Source organism: Anastrepha ludens, chromosome 2, assembly GCF_028408465.1.
Source record: "Anastrepha ludens isolate Willacy chromosome 2, idAnaLude1.1, whole genome shotgun sequence".
Taxonomy (NCBI): domain Eukaryota; kingdom Metazoa; phylum Arthropoda; class Insecta; order Diptera; family Tephritidae; genus Anastrepha; species Anastrepha ludens.
The window spans coordinates 130634098-130658520 of NC_071498.1; the positions used below are offsets into that span (position 1 = coordinate 130634098).

The 24423-nt window shown below is 33.3% G+C and overlaps 1 protein-coding gene across 20 annotated transcripts in view; it reads right to left on the reverse strand.

Moving 5' to 3' along the window:
- The window catches only part of LOC128855325 (calcium-activated potassium channel slowpoke), a 307274-nt gene that overhangs the window by 160011 nt on the left and 122840 nt on the right, over positions 1-24423 (reverse strand). For 14 of the 20 annotated variants that reach the window (XM_054090147.1, XM_054090151.1, XM_054090140.1 and 11 more), the window contains one exon: positions 20825-20916. The exons of 4 other annotated variants lie outside the window; for them this stretch is intronic. In XM_054090147.1, the coding sequence (XP_053946122.1) occupies positions 20825-20916 (92 nt within the window). Of the gene's footprint in view, positions 1-1113; positions 1206-20824; positions 20917-24423 lie in introns of all 20 variants that reach the window. 2 more of the 20 variants (XM_054090139.1, XM_054090143.1) reach the window with 1 other exon arrangement.

Here is a 24423-nt window from a genome sequence, read left to right on the forward strand (position 1 = left end):
ATGCAGCTTCTTTTAGTGCATTTATTTAGTTGTAAGAAAAAGTAGTTTATGCTGCTTTAGATACTCCTTGTAAATGTAGCGCTTAGCCTAGCGCAGTTATTACCGCTTCGATACTACGTATTTTCGAATGGAGAACAAAATGTATGTATGTATAGCTAAACACTTAAGAAAAGTAGTAGAAACACATGCCGCCAAGAAACCAATGCCTTTCTCATGAACGCTGGAAGTTCTAACTAATTTTTTTTTTATCGTTTTTCTGTTGTTGCTAATACTGCAGTTTTGTAGAATTTTTGTTAAACATTTTATTAAGTTAAAGGAGAGTGCAAAATACATACAAAAAATGTTTATCAATCAAAAAAAATGGTCTAATTTTCTTATTTTTCTCTTTTTTCTTTTATTCACAAAAAATTGCGTTGGATTTGGATAAGCGTTTTAGGGGGGAAACAAATTTTTGATTTTAAATTTGCGCATAAAGCTGCAACAGAGGATTTCTAATTGCTTTAAATATTATAACTATTCTGTATTTTTTTGTTAATTTAAAATTTATTTACATTTTTGAATTTATTAAATTTAAAATTGCACAAAGAATGTTTTTCGTTGACTGCCTAGCCGAATATACAATTCTCAGAAATGAAGTATTCAGCGAAAGAGAAAGAAATCAAGAGGGTCAAAATAAATAGCAAACAGAAATGATAATAAAATTAAATAAATGTCTTTCAAAGAAAAAGTAAGAACTGAAATAATACCAGTTAACAATTTTTTTAAGGAAAAAAGGAAAAATATTTTTAAAAATTCTAAATTCATTAAGTTAAATAATTGAGTAGAATATTCGTTTTTTGGGGTTGTTCAGTTTATGAGAAACAATTCAATTCGAGTGAGTAAAATGTTTTTTTTATGTTTTTGTTTACGTTGCATGTTTAAAATAAAAAATTAATATTGTTTTGCAATATTATTTTTTAATGCTTACTTAATTACTTATCACACTAAATAAGTAATGCTGTTGTTGTAATGCTAATTGTTTTTGTTGTATGGGTATTTGTTTATAAAATAGATATGTATTGGTATGTAGGTATAGAGTTACGCTAGAGCGGTACAACGCAGTGGTTGGTGTACCTTTTTCTAGGATCCTTGCTATATGTTCCACCATATTTGCTTCTTTGCGCTGCCAGTTCAGTGATTTCTGGTATCCAACTAGCGAACACAGCCTAAAGTTAACACACATATACATTTATATATAAATATTTATATGATTATATACAAATATTCACAGGGTAAGGGAGCAACAAAAAATTGATGTAATTTTCTTTTTCATAGTTTGTTTTTTGCAGATACGCAGAATTATTGTGGCCAAAGTGGTAGATGGGTACGCTGATTATTTTTTTGGTTTTTATTAATATATTTTTTTTATATTTTATTTTTTTTTATTAACATATTTTTTTATATTTTATTTTTTTCTTACTTTTTTTTGTTTTTTTTTGTGTTTTAGGGGAGCAACAAAATTTTTTTTTTACCAGAATTACCAGAATTATTGTGGCCAAAGTGGTAGATGGGTACGCTGATTATTTGGTTTTATTAATTTTTTTCACTTTATTTTTATTTTTATATTATTTTTTATTTAGTTAATTTTTTTATTCTTTTTTTTTTTGTTTTTATTTTTTTTATGTTTTTTTTTTTTGGTTTAGGGGAGCAACAAAAATTTTTTTGTTACAGAGACGCAAAATTATTGACCAAAAAGGTACATGGGTGCCCTGCTTATTTTTATTAATATAATTTTTTTTGTTCATATGATTTTTATTTCTTTTTTCATTTGATTTCATTTTATTTGATTTCATTTTTTTGTTTTTCATTTTATTTTACTTGTTTTGTTTTTAAATGGTTTTTATTTTTTACTTTCCCTTTTTGCGCTGCCAATTTACTTTTGCATCACCGCTCGAAATGTGCGCACCTTGCGTCAATAAAGGCGTGCATCGGCAAGACTTTTCACTGTTTGTCTCTGATAAAAAATAATGTTACCAAAATTATTTGTTTTCCTCAAACTTTAACAAAAAGATAATTTATTGCGAATTATTCCGTTCTTGTTGATAAGAGAGAGTTTTTGTTCGCGCGAATTATTCCGTCGAATGATGCAAAAGGGATAAATGGCGGCTTCAAAAACTAAAAATTTATTGCATATTTGTTGGCGTTTATGCAACTGGTAGCGACACATAATTTTGCATAATTTTGCTTTGATAAATAAATATTATATTTGTATGTACACCTACTTTTGCATATGAGTGCTTTGTTTGTTTACTTTTTCTTTTTTGTTATTTTAGTTTTGGTGGGCGCTGCAGACAGATTTACGCAGTGAACAAAAGATACACAAAATTCCTATTTATAAATTTACAACACTAACGCACATACACACACAAATTGCTCACATTTCACACACATACAAACACGCATTTTGTTGTTGTTGTTGTTTTGCTATCTATTTATTGTATTTATAGTAATTCATTACTTACAACTAATAGCTTCTCTTTGGAAAATTTATTAGAAGAAAAAATTGACTGACTAATTTCTTTTACGAGTAGGCAAGAAAAAAACAGTGTTTAAATACTTTTTAGAGAAAAAGTTAGTTAATTTCAAATACTTTTTACGCTGCAAATATTAATCATCGGTAACTCATAAGTAATCTATAAAGGCGCCGCTAAATCGTAGGTGCCTTTGGTGATCTTATAAAAATTTTTCTTACAATATATACACTACTGCTTTACGAGTGTAGTAGTTACAGTGAAATGCGCCTATGTATCTTGCAAGTAGCTATAGAAAAAAATCCTATTTAATTAAGGTGTATAGTAGTAGTAGTACTGAGCGAAGGACTAAAGAAACGAACTTCGTTTTTCTCAACTGTTAAAAATATTTACGTGAATTTGAGTTTTAATATTGTACATTTCGATTATTTAATGCGAATACTTACTGAAGAGAGTGAAATTTTAAAATTACTTAAAGATTTATATACAAAAACTAAGATTAGTTGCAAGGCAAGTTGGAGCGACAGTGTCGGAGAGAGCGAGAGCGCATAATAAAGAAAATGTTAGATATGAATCAGTGCGTATGAAATGAGTCGAGAGTGTGCCAAAGGAAATAGAAATAAAAATAAAAAGTTTAGTTTGCGTAAAATTATCAATTTGTGTCAGTTACAGAGCATGAAGCGATGAATGAGCAGAATTTCTCTCATCCTACAATTCTGAGACTACCAAAAATATTATATTTACTTAAGGCGCAGTTCTCCAATGCGCGCTTAATTGAAACAAAGTTTTAAACTGCCTTTGATGCTAAAGGAGTAGAGTTTAAAGTAAAGAAATGCTAGCAAACAGCAGTGAAAAACTGCACCTTAGAGGTATTTAGCAAAAAACTACAGTTGATGATGAAATATATAATGGGCATGAAAAGTGTTTACGCCGATGCAACCTTATATGGGGTATTCATATGTACAAATAAAGTAATTTATAGTCGTGTACCTGACAACCGTTATTTTTCAGCGAACGACATAAAGTGACATAATCACAATAAAACAAAATACTCCATGTAAGCATATCTATTGGGCGTTAAAAGTCAGCTGGAATGGCAGTCATGAAATGCCAGCCTAAATATGCGCTTAAAAATACACAAGTAAGGCTTTATATCCGAAAAAGCCAAAACTGAGCTTAGCGCCATACAAACAAATGGATTTGTACATTAACCAGAGAATGAAAACAGCAAATAAGCTTCCTGACAATTTATTTATAAAAATTGTTTGTGCATTTTTTTGCACTCCGACCTCAAGACATTTTGTGCTCTCTACTTATCATAGTACCTCACCCAAAACCAGTTCCCTATTAAACTTAAAATAGAACTGGGCTGGGCTGAGGGTACCATATATGCCTCTCTTCTGGCTGAGATGTCTCAACCTTCTTGGAACTGTGACGTCGCATTCAAAGTAGATCATATCTCAATCCCTTGCAGATGCCTGCGCAATATCCAATGACCTGTGAGAACACCCGTGATCAAATCAGTTAATCCTTAGTGAGGATTATGAATTATTAAAATCTCCTTTGTTTATACCCACCCAGTAAGAGCTTCATTTGCTGTAGCCCTATAATTTCGTGTCAGCTCCCGTCTCTTAGCTTTGGCTCTTCACTTCCAAGCTTCTCTTTGCTGGTGTGTTGTTCCATAGCAAGAAAGCGCTCGGGTCCTATTAGTGACCAGGCTGCAGCCTCTCTAGCTAATGCATCTGCTACTTTATTCTTAATTATACGCCTGTGTCCTGGAACCCATATGAGCCAAATGCGATTGTGCCTGTCTAACAAATTACATTTTTCAATGCACTCAAAGGCCATTGAGGAGTTAACCTCACGAAATGACAACGCCTTGAGTGCCGTCTGACTGTCGCTCAGAATGGCAATTCGCTTATTCCGGAGGTTTATGTCTTAGATGATCTCTGCACATACACAGATTTCACACACTTCCCGTTTGGAAGATGCTGGAAAAACTGCCCATCGCTTCTTTTGAATGTCCTGCCCTTCAAAGGAGCCGTGCCAAATATATATATAGATATATATAATTGGCGCGTATACCCTTTTTGGGTGTTTGGCCGAGCTTCTCCTCCTATTTGTGGTGTCTTGATGTTGTTCCACAAATGGCGGGACCTACAGTTTTAAGACGACTCCGAACGGCAGATATTTTTTATGAGGAGCTTTTTCATGGCAGAAATACACTCGGAGGTTTGCCATTGCCTGCCGAGGGGCGACCGCTATTAGAAAAACCTTTTTCTTAATTTTGATCTTTCACCGAGATTCGAACCGACGTTCTCTCTTTGAATTCCGAATGGTATTGACGCACCAACCCATTCGGCTACAGCGGCCGCCAAATATTTTGGCGATTATTTCTTTGAAGACCTGACAAATTTGCAAAATGTCTCATTGGAGGGACTAGTTACCTTCTTAAAAATATCTAAGTGGTTCAAACAACTTAGTTAGGGGATGGAAATCAAATGTAGGTAACAGAATGAGTCTTAGGGTCACCTTGTGTATTGCCTTAGACAAGCAATTCGTTGAATGCGAAAATTTAAAATTTTCGCTTCAATAAATTTTTGTCTAATAATAAATGCTAAATTTTATTCCAAATTTTAAACTTTCAAAATTACATTAACCGAGTTCTTGATTTACGAAGGTGAAAGCTGTGCTTATTTCATTCCCTGGTAAATAGCGATTGACTGTGGCACTAAATTTCAGAATAAACTAACCGATTATTGTAACCAGCTCCAATTCTCGGAATCGTATTTTATATTTCTTTCAGTTAACCCTCCGTTGGGCACCCGGGCTAGGCCAGACTGGTTTTTTTGACTTTGGACGTTAATTTAACATAGTTATATTATACTTGTAGCTAACGACTTGAGCTTCCAGGTAGCTTCCTAAAATTTATTTTTCTATTGATGGATATAACCTTTTAAAAAGAATCCTCGAACAGTACAAAAAAGGGCAGACCCGGGTGATCAATCGAAAAAATAGGTATCTGAAATACATTCAGCTCGGATTAGAGCACTTACGCGTGCAGCGTCGCAAGGAATCTGGGCACTGGGCAATCGACAATCAACAAATTAGATATTCAACTGTTATTTTTGCTCGCCGGATATTCGTTACTTATGATGAGTGATTGTGATTTTTTTCTTTTTCTTGTAGCTGCGTTGCACTTGCTAAATATTACATTTTGCTCAACGGTGGTATAAGAAAATTATGTCTGTGTATTAGTGCATCGCAAATTCGTAGCTGAAAGCTCATTTACTCAGCTGAAATATTTTTCATACTTATTTTGGTAGTACTAAATATTTCTTATAATTTAAAGAAGTGGCCTATTCAAAAAACACTTTTACGGGTAGAGCAAAGGAATGATCCGCATAATACATACAATATATTTGTGATAAAAATCTCTTTGGTACATAAATCAAATTTAGTTTTTTCCATAACTTGATTAACAGTTCTTAAAGACCTTTGGTAAACCAAAATAAATTTGAGTTAGTTGAATTTCAAATTCCCTGTTAAATAAGAATTATTTGTAAAAAAACATTATTAGTATTAGTATTGTTTTCTAACAAATAATGTTTTCTATAAAGAGTTCTTATTTATTTTTGCTACTATTTTACGTTTTTGTTATTTTTTATAGCAAACAGTTTGAACATTTTTTGTGTTTTTTTTGCATGAAACTCAATGCGTGGCCATGATTTTTATGTTTCATAAAATATTACTCTACATTTTCGAATAATGACAATTGAATAAATATACTGGTTTAGTTTTTAAGAGTATTTGCAGTGGCATACCTAACGTAAATAACTAAATGTGTCAACTAGTACTGAAAATGCACAACCACTAGCATAACTGCTTCAACACCGAAAATTTAGAAAACGCCATTCTAGATGCGAATATTCATATAATAACATTATATTTTGAGAGAAAGAGAGAGATGAAAGAGAGGATGATATGATTTTTCGTGAAGTGGCATCTTGTTGCCTATGTATGTGTAGGTACTACTGTGATTTACCGAGTGTATACTACTAAATATGTCTTACAAATTAATAAGATTATAACGGTATAGGTGTACTAAGTATTACAAGTACTTAAAATTTAAGGAGCACTCAAGTATTGTAAATATATTACGAAAATTACTACAATTAAGAATATTTGCAAGTCATTTTTTTTCTGTGTACAGCTCTTCTGAAATATTATTTTAACTATGCAGGGGAAGAATTAATTGCAAAAGATCAAAGTAAGGTTTTGTTGAGGTCGAAGTGCAAACCTCCAAAAAATCTTATCTAATCTAAGGTTTATTGAACGAAATCAGCTAGTTTTGCATTTATGTATACGAGTACAGATGAAAGGCCCCGGAAAATTAGAGCATAAGGTGTTGCCACCTCAAATCCAAAGACAATCAAAACACCGCTTCTCTGACTTATTTGTCAAATAGTTTTACTAAGGCAATAATTCAAGGCGAATCTATTAAAGGTAGTGTTGGTAAATCAGCTGAGTTGCTTTTTTATTTCGCCGTGTCCATGTGGCTCTCAGCTCAAGGCGAAATCATTAATTGTTTTCTACTTTCTCAATACTTTGCTTTGACAATCAAACGTACAGAACAGTGTTGTTGGTCTAGTGCCTCCACTTTTAATGAATGCGCCTTTGCAGCCATTTGAAATAGACGCCTACGTGCAATTTAATAAAAATGGGAAAATTCAAGGCGAATTTATTGAAGGTGGTATCAGTCAAGGGTTATCTATAGACGGTGGTGTAATTAGATTAGTTGATTTCTTCTGCTTCAATTTGCCTTTCCTTTAGAATGCCAGTTATAGGGACTGACGGAAAGTTATTGTTGTGCTGTGAATGCGCGAAAAACTAATTTTAGCTATTTGCCATTCATTCCATTCTCCTATTTATATAATAAATAATTTAAAAAATTTTGTTATTGCTCGAATGCCATCACCTTGCATGGATTTGCCTTGGTATCAGTAGACCAGCTGATTTGTTTTTTTCTTTGACCGTGTACATTAGGACGACAATGAACGACGACGATGAAATGACGAAAAGCCATTGCATTCGCACCCATGATTCAATAATAAAAGATTTGCTCAGTAAGCAGCTTTCTCATTCCCTCTTGACAAATCGGCTCCCTTAGCAAGACACTGGGTTGCTAGCTCTAGAAACTTTGACTAAAAGTGGAGGAAAAGTAAAATTCGTAGAAAAAACATTTCATTTTCAAAATGGACTGCTTACGAGCAACAACTCGCTCAAGAGTTTTTATCGGTATATTCAGGACTATGGTAGTATGACATGGAATACATACCGCTGAAGTCAGGACATGATAGAGTATTTGACGCATCCCGAGATCGAGATGGAGAATTTACAAAGCTTTATTTCTTATGATGTGGTGATTTAAACGTAACTCATGTTTTGCAAAGAGCTAGCGTTTGCTAAAGAGTTACAGCAGGGAGAATAATTGAATAGTCCCGACGCAATCGATTACATTACAGACCTCATTATAAAAAAGTTGGCAGAACTTGTTTCCAATGAGCCCACCTTCCTATGAATGGATGAAGTGTCCAGAGGAGTCTTAGAAAAGCACAGTACCAGTATGAAAGAGCTTATCATAAAAAACCATCTAACGGAATCGGCTTAAAACTGTAGGGCCTTCCAATTGTGGAACGCGCGCTACAAATAGGAGGAGGATCTCGGCGAAACACCTAACAGAATTGTGCGTGCCAATTATTTATTTATTTTTAACAAAATAGTTTCATATTGGCGAAACTTCGCGGTTGGTTTTAAATTTAAAAATTAATTCACAAAATAAAATCTCGGATTAAGTGAAAAAATTTCTTGTTTTAATATTATTATTTCTGCTAATAACTTCTATTCGTACCATTATTTACATCCAAATATTATATTTTTAAAATTTAGTTTTTAAACCGTTCGCAGTTTGTTTCCATTTAAGTAACAAACTACTATTTTGCTACCATTTTCCCCAAAAAGGATTTAGTTTTTTCCTTTTTATGCATCTTCTTAAATACAACCTTTTGTAAGGGAGTTTCAAAAATCGAATGTCACTAGTGAGCAAACCTTTAATAATTGAATCATTATTCGCACCATTGTCTTATGCCTCCAGGTCTAACCATAGATGATAAGATGCGAAACTCTTTCATTTTGTGTGAGAGTGCGCCCAGGTGCTCGTTTTAATACTTGGCAGCACTGCCACTCGCTGCGCAAGATGAACGGCTGACAGGGCTGCCAGAAGTATGGCACCAAAAATAACTGACGAAAACAGTGCGTTTTTACATTAGTGGAAAAATGTCGCGATTCAAATATTTATAATTATTTGTTTTAAAATTAATTCAATTGAAACGTAATAATTTAAATTAAAATGTGTTTTAAGAATTTACTAAAGCCTCATGTCTTTTTCCCACTTTTTTTAGGTACGCTCTTTTTATGTTACATTAAAAAATTGCACTATTTCGTGTATTTATTTATACTCTTCTTTTTCGGGTTCACTTTATTTATATTATTGTGCTATTACTTTTGTATATAAATTTTGAATAATTGAATTTAAATATCAATTTTCGAATTTTTTGCTTATTTATGTATTGCACCCTATGATCAAAAAGTACCGGGAAGGTGATGTTGACTGTTTTCTTCGATTGCCAAGACGTAGTGCACCATGAGAGCCTTCCATCCAATAAAGAATATTATTTATCCGTTTTAAAACGTTTGAGAGATGCTGTACGTCGCAAACGGCTGGAAATGAGGGCAAAAATACTTAGATTTTGCATAATGATAACGCGCCATCGCACTGAGCCCAAATTGTGCTGGATTATTTGGCAAACACCAAGTAAATACCATCGGGTAAGCACCGTATTAACCTGATATGGCCCACTTCGTGGAAGGAGATTTCAGTCGATAGAGGAGATCAAAGAGAATACGACGAAGGAGCTGATGGCCATCCTTTCGTCGGCCTACCAGGGGTGCTTGGAGCACTGGGTTAAACGTTGGCACACGTGAGTGGCTTCAGACGGGTCATATTTTGTTTCTGTTTTGTTTTATTTAAACATTCCCGGTACTTTCTGGTCATAGGGTATACTGATTGTGCTTATTTTTATTATATGTAGGGTATTATATGTGATAGGTAGGGTGATATAAGCCTACTAGGCAACCGCGCATTAAATATTAACCTCAATGTTGATGTGAAAACTGGATATTCCCATTTTTTGTTCAAAAAATACCCATTCAATGCTTCTTCTGTTGTGGCATTGCTGACGGATATCAGTAAAAATTCACATTTTGACGGCGTTCTTACGAGAAAAAGGGTTTCACATGGAGTCATATATGTTGCTTGTTACGCCACCGCCTTTAATGAATTCGCCTTCTAAAAACCCATTTTGTGACAAAAAATCATCAAGGAAATTAGTAAAAAACAAAAAACCGCCAAAGTTGGAACAGTTCTTTTTGAAACATGGTTATAGGTTGACACTATTTATATTGATTTCTCGAACGCGTTCGACAAAGTGTCACGTGCTATCATGCTACATAAACCACATTACATTGGCCTTCCTTCCGTTTTCTTATCGTATCTTTTTGTAAAAATTGAAAATTCCAAATCCGAATCATTTATCGCTGCATCTGGTGTTCTACAAGGAAGCAACATTAGCTCACTTTTGTTCGTTCTTTTCGTCAGTGATATTGGTGCTTGTTTCAAATATTGCAGGTAGCAGCTTTACGTCGATTATCTTAAATTGTTTCGAAGAATAACTTGTCCGGAATCTAATCAGGTATACAAGTAATTTGAGGAATAAATTCTTGCTATATGTAAATAAATACTTTCATACTATATGCCCATTTCTCGATCACCAAGTATATTTCATATGCATGACGCTATCTTAAATCATCAGCTCTCCACAGTTGAAGATTTTATTGACTTGGGTGTGGCTTTAAATTTTGTATTGTAAGATTTTAAAGCCATCTATATATATATATATATTCCCGCGGTTCCTGGGTGCAACATAGCGCCTCAGCAAACAGATTGAAATTTGATTTATTTGAAGCTAGAAATTTTATTTGTCTTCACGAATAGCCTGCTTTCTGCGCTTCTACATCCACTTGTCGTCTCCAGGTGTTAGCTGGTCTCCCGCCTCTGCCACTCCCTTGTGGATTCCAATCCAACTCAGCTTCTTGTCTATTCGACTAACATATCGAAAAATTTGCATAGGTTTTTCACAGAACTTAGGCATATACAGGCTGTTTCATATACCTATGTTTGGCACATGCGAATTTTTAATAACTGTGCCAGTTGTTGACTATTGTTCGACTTGTTTCTTCTTTTGCATTTTAGAAATGTGTACGATGTAACCAATAAATGGTATGGAACGCAATAAAGTCCCTCACAAATTCATGTCTTGCGGCAACGTTTCAACTTTGGAGGCTGTTGACGATATTGAAAATGTCCGTGAGCACCGCAGGACCTCCTTTCCCAATCGTTCGTTGTAAACCTCCTAAAATCACTTTATGAAGAATTATGAAGAAATACTTGCATCTTCTCTTTTAAGTGGAACACATGACGCAGCAGACGATGACTCGGTGGCTCAACTTCAAAACGCTTTTTCGACTGGCCTCCGCGCGCACCCGATTTGACAGTGCAGTATTACTTCTTTTTGGGTGATATAATCTGACTGATAATCTCAAACACTCGACTCTCACAAGGCCAATATTCGCAAGAAACTCGACGCCATAAGCTCGGAATTGCTTCAAAATGTTCAGAAAAATGCAGGAAAAAGTGCCGAAATGTGCGTGACTGGAAATTGTAGCTATTTTCTGTATGTTGTTTACAGGCATTGGCCTAATAGATTGTATTGAATCCTACGGGGGAGGATATTTTCACTAAATTATTCATGGTTCGCATGGGAGCAATTCCATGTCAAGTGATCCAAGTATTTTAGAAACTGTGGTAAATTGGTTTATTTGTAGGCTTGAGAAGAAAACTGAACTGAAAAAATTTGGGAAAAATTTAATAATTTTGAGACTTATTTAATTATTTAAAGCTAGATAAGATTTGTGCAACTCAAAGTCAAAAACCTTAGTTTATTAATTAGAAAATATTAATTTTTTTTTTTGTTAAAAGTTAAATTTTTGTTATTTGTTAAACACTTTTTTTTTATTTTTTTGTTAAAAAACTAAATGTGTTTTTGTTAAAAATTTAATTTTTTTGTGTCAAAAACAAAATACATTTTTTTTAATTAAAATTTTTTATTAAAAAGTTAAAAGATTTAAATGTTTTGTTAAAAATTTTATTTTTAGAAAAAAAATTGGGACTGAAAAAAATTTAAAAAATTTTATTTGTGTTAAAAATGTTTGTCTTAAAAATTAAGTTTTTATTAAAAAAAAAATTCGAACTGCAAAAAATTTAACTTGTGTTAAAAATTTTATTTTTACGAAAAAAATTTAAACTGAAGAAAAAGTTAAAAATTTTATTATTGTTAAAAATTTTATTTGTTTTAAACATTTTTTTTGATTTTTATTAAAAATTTAATTTTTCTGTTGTTAAGCAAAATAAATTTTTTGTTAATAATTAAAATTTTTTCTTAAAAAGTTAAAAGATTTAAATGTTTTGTTAAAAATTTAATTTTTAATAAAAAAAATTGGGACTGAAAAATATGTTAAACATTTTATTTTTGTTAAAAATTTAGTTTTTATTAAAAAAATCGAAACTGAAAAAAATATAACTTGTGTTAAAAATTTAATGTTTACGAAAAAAATTTAAACTGAAGAAAAAGTTAAAAATTTTATTACTGTTAAAAATTTTGTTTGGTTTAAAAATTTGGTTTTGATTTTTGTTAAAAATCTATTTTTTCTGTTAAAAATAAATACATTTTTTGTTAAAAAGTTAAAAGATTTAAATGTTTTGTTAAAAATTTAATCACTCTATTGGAAGATTTCTAATTTTTGTAAATAACGTCGCCAATCATGTTGGACACTTGTGAACTAGACAGCTTCAGTATACAGACAGACAAGCAGTGGAGCGTGTAAAGTTCAAAATAAAGATTTATATTGTATTATTATTATATATAATATTACTCAAAGTTATTCAAAACAAAATTGGATGATTAATTTTGCGCCACCTTGTATCGGGTATTTTCTTTAGCTGCATGAGAACTATCGATATTAATAACTATGGTTTGACAGCTAAGAATGGCAAATTGTTTTGACATTTCTGTCCAGGAAGGTTTGGCGCAAGTCGTCATGAATCGTTTAGTGCCAAAACAACGCTCCCAAATTGTAGAAATTTACGTTGAAAAAATAAAATAAAATATGTTAGCGAAGTTCATAGAGCGAAGTGTTGAAGAAGACGACGAATTATCGTTTTTTATTTACTCTGCGATTACATGGAAAATTTTAATTAGGATCTATAGGCTTACGTGCCTGAATTCAGGCCAAATGACCATCGTTTGCGTCGCATTTTTGTTGATTTAGATTAGGTTAGGTTAGGTTGGCCTGGTTGGCAATAAGTCATGGTTCATTTAGATTTATTATTCAGATTTATTGGTAAAAGTAGTCAAAAATTGGATTGATCGAATGGGCCTCCTTTTAGATGGTTTCTCTTTTTAAACAAAATTGATTCAAACGAATTTTTTTTACACGAATTTGATTTGACACGAGTCACGAGTTAAAAAGAAAAAAAAAATTTGTAACGCGAATTTTTTCTTAACAATTTTTTTACACGAATTCGATTTAACACGAGTTAAAAAGAAAACAAAAATTCTTTTTTTACACGAGTTGTTTTGTTTTAGCAAGATTTTCCATAGTTTAATTAATTTTTCTTGAATCTAATACAGCAAATAGAGTGAGCTTTTTCGACACATAGACTAAACGTTTAATTTAGTGTCGGGAAAAGTCTCTGAGACTCTGTAAATTTTGCTTTCGCCGATTAACAATTTATTTCTTATAATATCTTTCATGAATTAAAATGTGTAGGCACGAAATATTTTTTTCGCCCAATTCTCTCTTTACACGAATTATTTGTTTTTAGGTGTATTTCTGTTTTGTTTTATCATTTCAAGTTCTCATGCTCGTAAAAAAATACCCGATACTACCAAGGAAAACATATCAGTGTAAACGTGACATAAGTGAGTAGAACTTACGAACTTTTCACTGCTTCATAGTTTGAAAAGATTAATGAATTTCACTTGAATTATTACCTTAAAGCAGTTTGGAGCATAATTAAAAGCTTGAAAGTTCTATTTGAAGCCATATTTTTATTCATAGTTTTACTTTACTTACTTTAAAGGACTATAATAGTAAATATATACTCGGTATATGGTGTGATTGAAAACAAAAAAAAATACTAAAAATATAATATAATATTGGGCTAACAATTTTAAGCTAAGTATGTATATTCAATATCTGTGGGTGTGCTGAGCGATTGAATTTAATCCTAACTCATAACTCAAACTCAACTAAACCTAACTCACAATTAAAAACCCCAAATGTTTGACTATTCAAAAATATAAATTTAACTTTCATTTGTGTTAAAACAATACTGAAATATATCATTTAATTAATGGCATATGTAATATGTGTATGTATCGACAAATTATTAGAACACTTTTAGTGAATTCGAATAACTGACATCAATTACTTTTTGCAAGTAAGTAAATATGAAAAGTAACAACAAACCAACCTACAAAGTACAGATGATGATGCTAAGAAACGATTTGGATACGTTTACACTCGAATGCTAGGCTAAACTTATATATATTTTTACTAGCTTAGTAAAGAAGGGTTTGTTAATAAAAAATGAAAAATACAATAAAATAAATTTTCATTACCCCGGATATAATTGGAGTAATGTAAATTTTTCAATATTTCAAGGTTTGTTGGTTGAGGCAAACATATGAAATTAACTAACATAAAAATCTGTTACAGCTGGAAGAAGTAAATGAATGAATGAAAAACCAGAATGGGCGAAAGGATAAGAAAGGTTGGAACATAAATTGAAGTGTGAAATTTACAATAGTGAAACAGAACAGAAGTTTAGGTGTAAACTTGTAATCAGCGTAGGTATGAAAAATAAGGATGGCATGAAAGTTATTGGTTTCGATGAAAATTATTTAAAAATCTGAATGGGGAATATGAAATTGTAAATACTACAATAAAATAAATAGATTGCAACTTGTTTTATTAAAAGTAGTTTTGCAAATAGTCGTATGCTTTTATGTGAGTCTAACTTAAAAGAAAAAAAATGCTTATTTGCTTTTCGTAATATCAACTATAACTTGTAGGTTTGTGATTTATTTTTGCAAATGTGTGATAATAGAAGCATCTAAATCAAAAGGGTAACAGACTAATCGTCACAAAAAAGCTAATCAAAATTTTGAGATTTTTGTTTTTTTTGTAAGTTTGACATATAAAGCGTTGCCTTTGTACATAAGAGCAATTTGATAAGCGAATGAGTAATTCCGACTTACAAATATTCTAAATCTTTTTTCACCTTATATCTTTAATAAACGAATAACAAAATATATCGGAAGCGATTTTATTACAAAGGTGAAATCGTCGGGGCACACAGCTGAGAAGGCGACACAATGCTTTTTTTTTGATTTTACTTTTTATTTTCAATACTTTTTGTTATTAATAAAGTCATAAAAATATTTCATTGGAGACCAAACAAATAAAAATAGAAATTGCCAAAGTGAGTTCTTCAAAACAAAAATACCTAACAGCTCAAATTAAAGTGGTATTTATCAAGCGAATGTGTTGCATGTACCTAGAGAATAAGAAATTTAGGCACTAAACTCAGTTTATATTTTAGAAAATGCATTTTAATGCAACTGAATATTCGTCTAAATGATTTGAAGACTTTTAAAGTATGTTGCGTATAGTTTTGGACTTAAATAATATGAAACACAAAAATTAAATCAAAAATATCAACAGTCACTTGCTTATTAAATGCAACTTTATTTTGAGAATAGCAGAGCTGTAAAAGTCTGAAACGTTTAACGAAAATTAATCAATTGAAAATATAATAAAGTCTTATTGCCCTTAAATAACTACTTTTTTAAAAAAGACACACATTTTAATAAATATTGTAGGATAAAATTTGCTACAAGTTAACCTATAGACGACCTACAAGGCGACTACACGCAAAAGCGAGTGGATGCTAGGTGGACTAATCCGACCACATGCAAAAACAGCAAAAGTTATGTGTAGAACTAACGACAAAAAACTGATTCAATTCGTACTTACGCTCTCGCGAAAGGACTGCAGAACTATCATAGGTATGCTGACAGGTCATAATCTGCTGCACATGCGTACAAGATAGGAATTGTTAACACGGACAGATGCAGGAAATGCAGAGAGGATGTTGAGGAAATTTTCGAACACTTTCTGTGCGTTTATCCGGCATTATTAAAAATGCGTTTAAAATGCCTGAGAGCCCCACTATTTGAGGGTCTGGAGGAGGTCCCAGAAGCGGATCTCTCAGCTCTACTTAGATTCGCCAAAAGCGCTGACATCCTACATGATGTCTACTTTCAGTATTAATAGAGGTCGGCCTCCATCTGGTATCGCTAGGCACGAAAAGGTATATGCGTGGCTTATTGCCAACCAGGCTAACCTAACCTTACCTATAGAATATATGACAACCTAGTGTAAGCATTTCACCACTTCGCCATACTAAAAGCCTCTCCGAAAGCACGAGTGGAATACGATTAAAGCGCGATCCTTTGTGTACTCCTCTGTGACCGCTTCACACGAGAGGTAAGTTAAAACTCTATGTTTTGCTATGACTATAAGACAAACAGCGCAAAGCTGTTCACTTATGTCATAGCCTTACATTGTTCGCTGTAAATTCCGATTATAAATTCATACATTTAGATGAACAGCGCAGAGCTGGCCCACTTAGCAAACGTAAATGTATATTTGCGCATATTTTGTCAGCGTAAGTTTAATTTCCGAAGAGAGGCTTACTTCCAATATTTTAGTAAATATTGCATTGTACAATAAATGGAGGAATTTTAAAATAAACATTTAAATATTAATTGTTAGCTGTCAAATGCAAAACCGTATGGTGCACACAGTAACCAACGTAAACGTACGCCCGTGCCAGCTGTCACGATGAAACTAATGAGAGCCGCATATAAATGAAAAATCACCACCGTTCCTATCCGTAGTAACGTAGATCTTTGACGTGGGTGTTTGGACTGTTTCCATTAAATTGTGTCAGCTGATTGCTCTCTCACCACACAGTGTTGCCAAACAGTAAATTTCGAAATCATTTACAAAATAAACTTAGAAAAATGATAATTTTTATTAAAATCACTTAAAAACAATGTTGAGTAATGTGTATTATAGATAAATGAACTATTTGCTTTTGTTGGTTTTTGGCTTTGGTTTATTATGTTATATTATATTTATTATTATTATTGGTTTATTATATTTATTATATTATTTAATTAAAAATTGTAACTGATAACGCGGATGTGTGAAAAAGTGTGTATGCAAAAATAGCAATGGCAACATTTTGTCGATACAACCAAACACAAGCACACACAAACCGATGTATTGTGTAAATATGTAACTAAAAGAATGCAGTTGTTTTCTACGAGCGCAAATGTTGCTCAATTTTGTGTATCCTACGGGCAACGGAAAGGAACTACGATACGTTGGTGAGTGTGAGCACCATTACTCCAGCAGTGCCACCATGAGAGCCATGGCCAATGCGAGAGAAACAAGTAATATTGGAATTCAGTTTGGCAAAAGTTAACCGGTTTTAACGATCAATGATGTGGAGAATTATTTATGCATGGATCGAATAATCAAGTGGAATTGCGGGCTAGTTTTTATGACTTAATATATATTTATATTTATGCTTCGCTCTTTCTAAAATTTCAGCTATTCTTTTGCACCACTAACTAATTGGGCGATCGAGTTCTCAACCTAACGCTTGAAGTATTACATTTCAAAACCTAGAGAGAAGAAAAAGCAAATGCAAGGTTTATTAGAGAAGAAGAATAAAGTGAGAAAATAAGGGACTACATTTTTGGGACACAAAATTTGGCATTTATGTACGAGTATTTCAAAGTTTCGTGCAATTATACCTCACGCCATCTACGTGTGATTTTCAGATTTTTCAACATCATAAGTGGTCTAAAGCTCGAAAATTTAGGGTATTTTCAGGATTTTTTTTACAATAAAAAAAATGAAAAACGATATTGAAATTTGTTGGGCTTTCTATTTAGCTTATTTTACATACAAAAAATGTTTACATACAAAAGTTAAAAAAAAAATGCTTATTATAATTTTAATAAATTGAATGGCGCTGAAGTTGACCTTCCCGAAAAATTTTTGGCTCTTCTATTTATCTGAAACATAAAAACCAAAAAAATTATTAATCAGTATGACTGTAGCCATGCGCCGTACTTGAATAAAATAAAAATAAAAAATTGGACAAAATGGCGCGGTTTTGAATTTGATACTCTAAAAATCGGGGTTTTTTCAGTTTTTTAATAGAAAAAATACGAAATAATTGAAATAATTATATGATTCTAGTACGGGCGGCAGCCATTGATGTTGTGAACAACATAATAAAATATCAGACTATTCGGTTGAATAGTTTTTTTTTTTTTTTGACAACACCGAAAAAAATCGTTTCGAGATAAATGAGTTTAAAGTTTAAGGCCACTGGAGCGCGCGGACCGCTCTCTACCTAGTTAATGGTCTATAGAAGCTATAGTATTGGAAATTTACGCTTGAGAATTTTACAGTATATTCTTAAGATGTCATACTTTCGAAATATCGAAAAATCAAAAAATCGATTTTTTGAAATTTCTAGACCACCGGGTCCCCTTAAGGCCCAATAATAATCCTCGTACACCTGGTACTTATTAGCAAAGTGTGTATTAAGTTATTTATAATGAACAAAGTGAAAAAAAAACCGATCGCGTATTGACGATGAAGAACAAAAAATATAATAAGACCCATATACAGGATTATCGTCTAGGAAACTCGTCCTAAGTATTTAAGTATATTATTATTTCGCTCATTTCTGTTGAATTTGGTTATATGACATGATCTTCAAAACTTAAGCAGTTTCGAGATATTCGACTTGAGAGATTGTTTTAAAATATTATATAATACTTGTGTATTTGCTGTACTTCTCCTTTTTTAATTGTTAGTTCTAGCGTCCGTTTTTTTTATTAAAATAAAACAAAACATGTTTAGAAATTGAAGAACTGGTATGTCGTTTTAGCGATCCAGAAAGGTATAATATTCTAAGAATAATGTAAATGAGGACTCAATAGGTACTCGAACATATGTAAGTTAGATTAGCAAGGTTGCTTGTCTTGACGCTCGGTGGCCCTAAGACTCATTCTGATACCTGCATTTGATTTCCATACCTAAACTAAGTTATTTAAACCACTTAGATCTTTTTAAGAAGGCAGCTAGTCCCTCCAGTAAGACATATTGCAAGTTTTCCAGGTCTTCAAAGAAATAATCGGCAATATATGAATTTTGGTACGGATTCTTTGAAGTGCAGGACTTTCAATTTCTTTCTCATCTTCACAATTCCTGCAGCAGTCACTGTGGGATACACCCATTCTACTGGCTAAAGTAAAAATAGTTGATAGATAGTTGAATCCAAGCAGATATTTTGTTCTTTTAAGATTCAGTTTAGGCCAGAGCGCTTTGGAGCCCCTGCAGTTAGTAGTCAGAGACCAGCTTCTACTGGTTTCCGCGATTACTTTCAGGTCAATCGCAATTCGTCAGAGGAATGCTTATGTTTTCTAGCACTCGCTGAAAGTCAATCTCAGAGCCTTTCCTTGCACACTCATCCGCTCTTTCATTTCTCTCTACTCCAGAGTGAACAATGGCCTGGTTAAACTTGGTCAAAATCGCTTAAGTGTCAATCAAAGATAAGAAAAAGAAGAGGTAGAGGTAGTTGTTATTGTTGTAGCAGCATAAACGCAACCTATTTAGGTACAGGAATGGTGCTGGAGTGACAAGTTCTTGAGTTAAGCGGCCATAAGTTCGGTCTTCTCAGGCGCTTCAAGGTGTTTAGGAAGCGTTATAATCCGATAACTTGTTGTTCTCGTGTTTGCTCCGATATAGGTAAATTGTGTTCTACGCATAACGTGGAATTTATAGCGGAGATCTTCATGCACAACTCGATCAATGATTGGAAAAATAAAAATAATGATGTCGAGAATTTATAGACACATATATATGTATGTCCTAAAATACCATACACCCTACACATTTTTTAAATAATCTTTAAAATAGAATACCTTGCACACTGTTAATTTTGGAACATCATGTCTAGAGATCGGATTCTTATGCAAATGCATATTTTGTTTAACATCACATGAAGTTCGCACCTAGGTAGAAACTTAGGATAATAAAATATTCAATTTGCATAAAAATCCGATCTCTAATCATGTCATATAACCAAATTAATCAGAAATAGCTAAACAATGATTTTTTTTAAATATCTGGCCGATTTTCTCGGTAACACCGTATAACTGATCCTACGAATCGGCTCTAGTTATACTTTTACAATATAATATTTTAGTCTAGGAAGATCCTCTAAAATAAGTATAAATAGTCAAAAAGGTAGGTTAAAATGATTGCTCAGAGCGAGGCACATTTGGACGAAGAAATCAAATTCATCCTTTCTGCTTATCAGACAATTCTTTAAGGAATTGAAGCCTTCGTTCGACAAAAGCAAGAGGTTGACAAAACGCCAATATATGAATGCCATTCCCGTAAGCCCAAGTAAAATATATGTATATAAGACCCTCTAACTCCTAGTTGGATCATAGGGCGTAAAGTAAAAATAGAGGTAAAAGTAAATCTAAAAATAATTATGCCAGAAAAGTTAAAATAAAAGTAAACTACGAATTAAAAAAAGAAAAAAATCTGCACCAAATATAAGTTGTTCAATTTGAAATCATCTTTAATGGTTGCAACCTTTTACAGCTCTGGTAAGCACATGAGAAAAATTTTACATAAAGTTAAGTGCAAATTAACGATTTGATAAATATTATATTAAAATTTATTTTTCTTGATTTTAGCGTACAAATATTCAGGTGTGTGTAAAAATTCGATATATATATTTATAATGTACAAATAGGTGGAATAGATTTTGCACTTATTGTTGTATGTATGTATGTATAATGTGCGAAAGTAATATTTAGTAGGCGTATATTTATATGCATATTTTATATTTGCAAGTTGTTATTTATTATTATTTGTTGGTGATTGATTTTAGTTTAATAGACTACCTCTTTCCATGTTCTCTTTTCAGTTCGCCGCCATATTTATTGCCACTACCGACGAGCTCTATTATTTCCGGTATACTGCTGGCAAACATTGCCTAAAATTTCATATTATTTATTTATATGTGTACACGTTAAATTTGTATTTGTGCATATGTATGGGAAATTATAAGAAACTCACAATATTTCCCTAGGTTAGTAAATTTTCTAATTCTAATTCTATTTCTAATTTATTGATTTAATAGTAGTACGAGCGGCTCAAATATAATTCTGACACAAAAAAAAAGAAAACAAACGAGTAGATGTGGCACTATGGACGCGGTATAGGAGTGCTAAGAATATTTATTTGGCCCTAACAAGCTTTTCTAGTATTTGCTAGTCATACAAACGCGAGCCATTGAATAAATTCTATTGGCCGCAAAGACTTCGCTTCAATGTTTTAGTATTCAAAAAACGTTGTTTTAAGTATTGATTACGTCTGATATAGTTTGCTCAAAAAGTAACATTGAATAAATAAAAGTATAGACTAATTTATAAGTATTATGATAAGAGATCTGTTGTAGACTTTCTCTTAATCCTGGTGAAGGGGACCATTATGGGATTTGTAATTATTTGTGTGACAAGAGGGTTTGAGTGCGATTGGAGTCGTGTGTTGTGTGATGCGGTATACTTCTACTATTGTGGATACTTTGAGATCACGATGACTTTGTGGATTTGTGATACAATAAGGGGGGTTTGAGTTCAATCTCAGGGTTTTTGACTAGAATCTTTGGAGTATTTCGATGTTGGAGCTAGCTGCAGTGCCCCAAAGTTGAATGCCATATGCCCATATCGGTTTCAAGATAGCCGAGTAAAGTGAGAGCTTACTTTCGAAGGAAACATAAGAATTTCGATGTACTAACCAGTATTGGCTTCTGAGTTTTATTCCTAGAGCTTTCCGTTTGGTGGAAATATGGATTTTCCATGTAAGTTTCAAAGGTGGATACTAAGGCATTTCGTGACGTTATACGAGTATTATTGAGCTTAACGAGTGGACAAGTTTTTCGATTTAGTGTAAAAGCGGCTTGGGAAAATTTTGTGTAGTTTGGCTTAATGCGCCATTCTTTCAACCAATGAGTAATTTTATCAAGTCCTTTCTGAAGTTTTTGGGAGGCCACATAGGGTAGGATTGGGAATCAATTGTGAGTACGGCAGTAGCATTCGCAAAAGTTCTATTGCTTCTTTAGAAGTTGGTAGATCGTAAGTATGTAGCAGGTATAGGACGGGGCCCATAATACTGCCTTGGGGTAAACCAGCTGAACTTTGAATTAGTTAAGACTGTTCTTCGCCTTGTCTGACAAAGAAATATCGGTCATCATACCAAGCGCCGTTAAAGGCTATATCGTGAAAAGCGGCTGTGCAATATTTTTTTTGTTCAAATGCTTTCTGAAACCGTATTTTTGCCCATAATTCCTCGTTCTTTTGAGGAAAAGGGATTCAATTAATACTTTAGAGCCCATAGGCTGATGGGCCGATATGATTTGACTTATTCAGCGCTTTTTCCTGGTTTGAGGATCATTTTTACTTAAGTTATTTTCGATTGAGGGGACCAGATAATGTAACAGAATTATAAATGTACGTAAGAAAAGTGAGGTTTTCTTCTGGGAGTTGTTTTAGTACTTAAACTGCTATGTCGTCATATCCAGGGGCCTTCCTTTTTAAGCTTTTTTATCACGTCTTTTATTTCATTTTTCGAGAATTTTTTTATGGGTGCGTCTATCTGGAGTGTGTGTTCTAGGGTATATTTTACTTTCTGAGCGGTACTTGGCAAGCGATCGATTTCGTGGGATAGATTGAATCAATTTCGCGACCGTCCTTATGGTTAGGTAGTGCTGGCTGATTTATAAAAAGATCTCACTTAGACTTCTAGGGCTTATTGTGTTACCAGTGCTATGTATTTGGAGTCAAATTATTAGACCGCCCTTGCCCAGAGAAAAATTTTCAATCGTGCTTTATCTAACAGCTCTCAAATTCTTTAACATACGTGTTGCTGTTTTTAGTGTTCCCATGCGATGGAGAGTGAAACAAATACTCCCTACCCACATTCACTGGGCTATCTTTACAAGCAGGCTGGATTGAAAGGAGGGGAGCGTCTGCACGGACATACATAGATTCACACGAAGATGGAATCTGGAGTTGGAGCGAAGGTTTTCCCTCGATCAGCCGAAAGTTCAATATCCTTTGAACTGCCGGAAACTAGTAGTGTTTTTCAAGCAGAGGTCTTCGCGATCCTGCAGGCATGCAAAATGCTCAGGGATTGCTGTTTGGAGAGAGACACTGTTGCAGTTCTCTTCTGATCAACTCCTGTAAGAAGAAGATCAAAGGTCTCGAGTGTGCAGAAAACATTTCTCTTATCTGGGCTCCAAGGCATAGGATCACAGAGAAAAATGAAATTGCCGATGAGCTTGCCAGGAAACAAAACCGGAAATCCGTGTCTCCTTGACCGTTGTTAAAGGGAATCTACACAGTTTCTTTCTTAAAAAAGCGTAAGACAAATGGAATAATATCTTAAGTTTATGCTATCTCAAAAACACTTGGCCTCAGTCTGACAGAAGCAGGATGCTTAAAGTGCTAGAGATCCCCCGCCATTGAATTTTCAAACTTATAGCGGTGGTCACCGGTTATTGGGTGACTGAAAATCATGTAGAGAAGCTTGGACTTCCGTACAACCCTCATTGTAGAAGCTGTAGGGATCCGACAGAAAAAGATATTGTTAAATTTAGGGATTTGGCGACTAGGTGCTTGAAGTTCCTTAGTGTACTTTTCGGGGATAACCTGCGGCAGCTCTCCAGCCTAGGTGCCCTTTCTCTCCTTCACTACATCAACATCACTGGAAAGCTGTAGATGTGTAGATGGTTTTTCTTCCTTTAAGTTTTGAAATTTTTCGCTATAAAAATGGAGCTCTAGAGCTACTCGTGGTACTCTTGCCATCTAACACTTACTTACAATACAAAAGCCCAAAGCTGCAAAGGCAAAATGCATTTTTACTGGGTCTTGTAGAACCGATCAGATATTTTACTTTAGTATAGTGAAAATTTTGGTATCAAAGTAACAGCGATTAAAGTCTTAGCAGCCAACAAATCTTACTATTACACGTCAATATTAAGCTGTTCAAGTTAAAATTGCTATCCCGTGAGCAAGAAGTAAGGATTTAACTAGGATAAAGCTTTAATTCACCCCGTGCTGCCCTACGGGTGCGAGCTTTTTTCTGTTTTTATGTTTTTTGGTGGGCTCGGCACGTTATGAGAATACCAAGAGAGAGAGAAAGCAAAACGAAAATCTCTTGAATTGAACGCGGTTGGAGACCGAAGAAAAATATAGGTAAAAGTGAGGCAATGGAAGAAAGTGACTTTGAATAGGAAGAGATGGTACGTGGTTGTGAATGAAACCACGAACCATTGAGAGCCATAAGAAGTCTGATGCTAAGAATAAGAAGAAGAAAGTGAAAATTTCATGGGCTGTTATTTATACCTGCACTACAATGATTTGAAACCGCTTCTCAACTAAACTCTTATGTGAAAGCTCACTTTATCATGCCCTTAAATCTATCTCCATTTTCTCAAGAG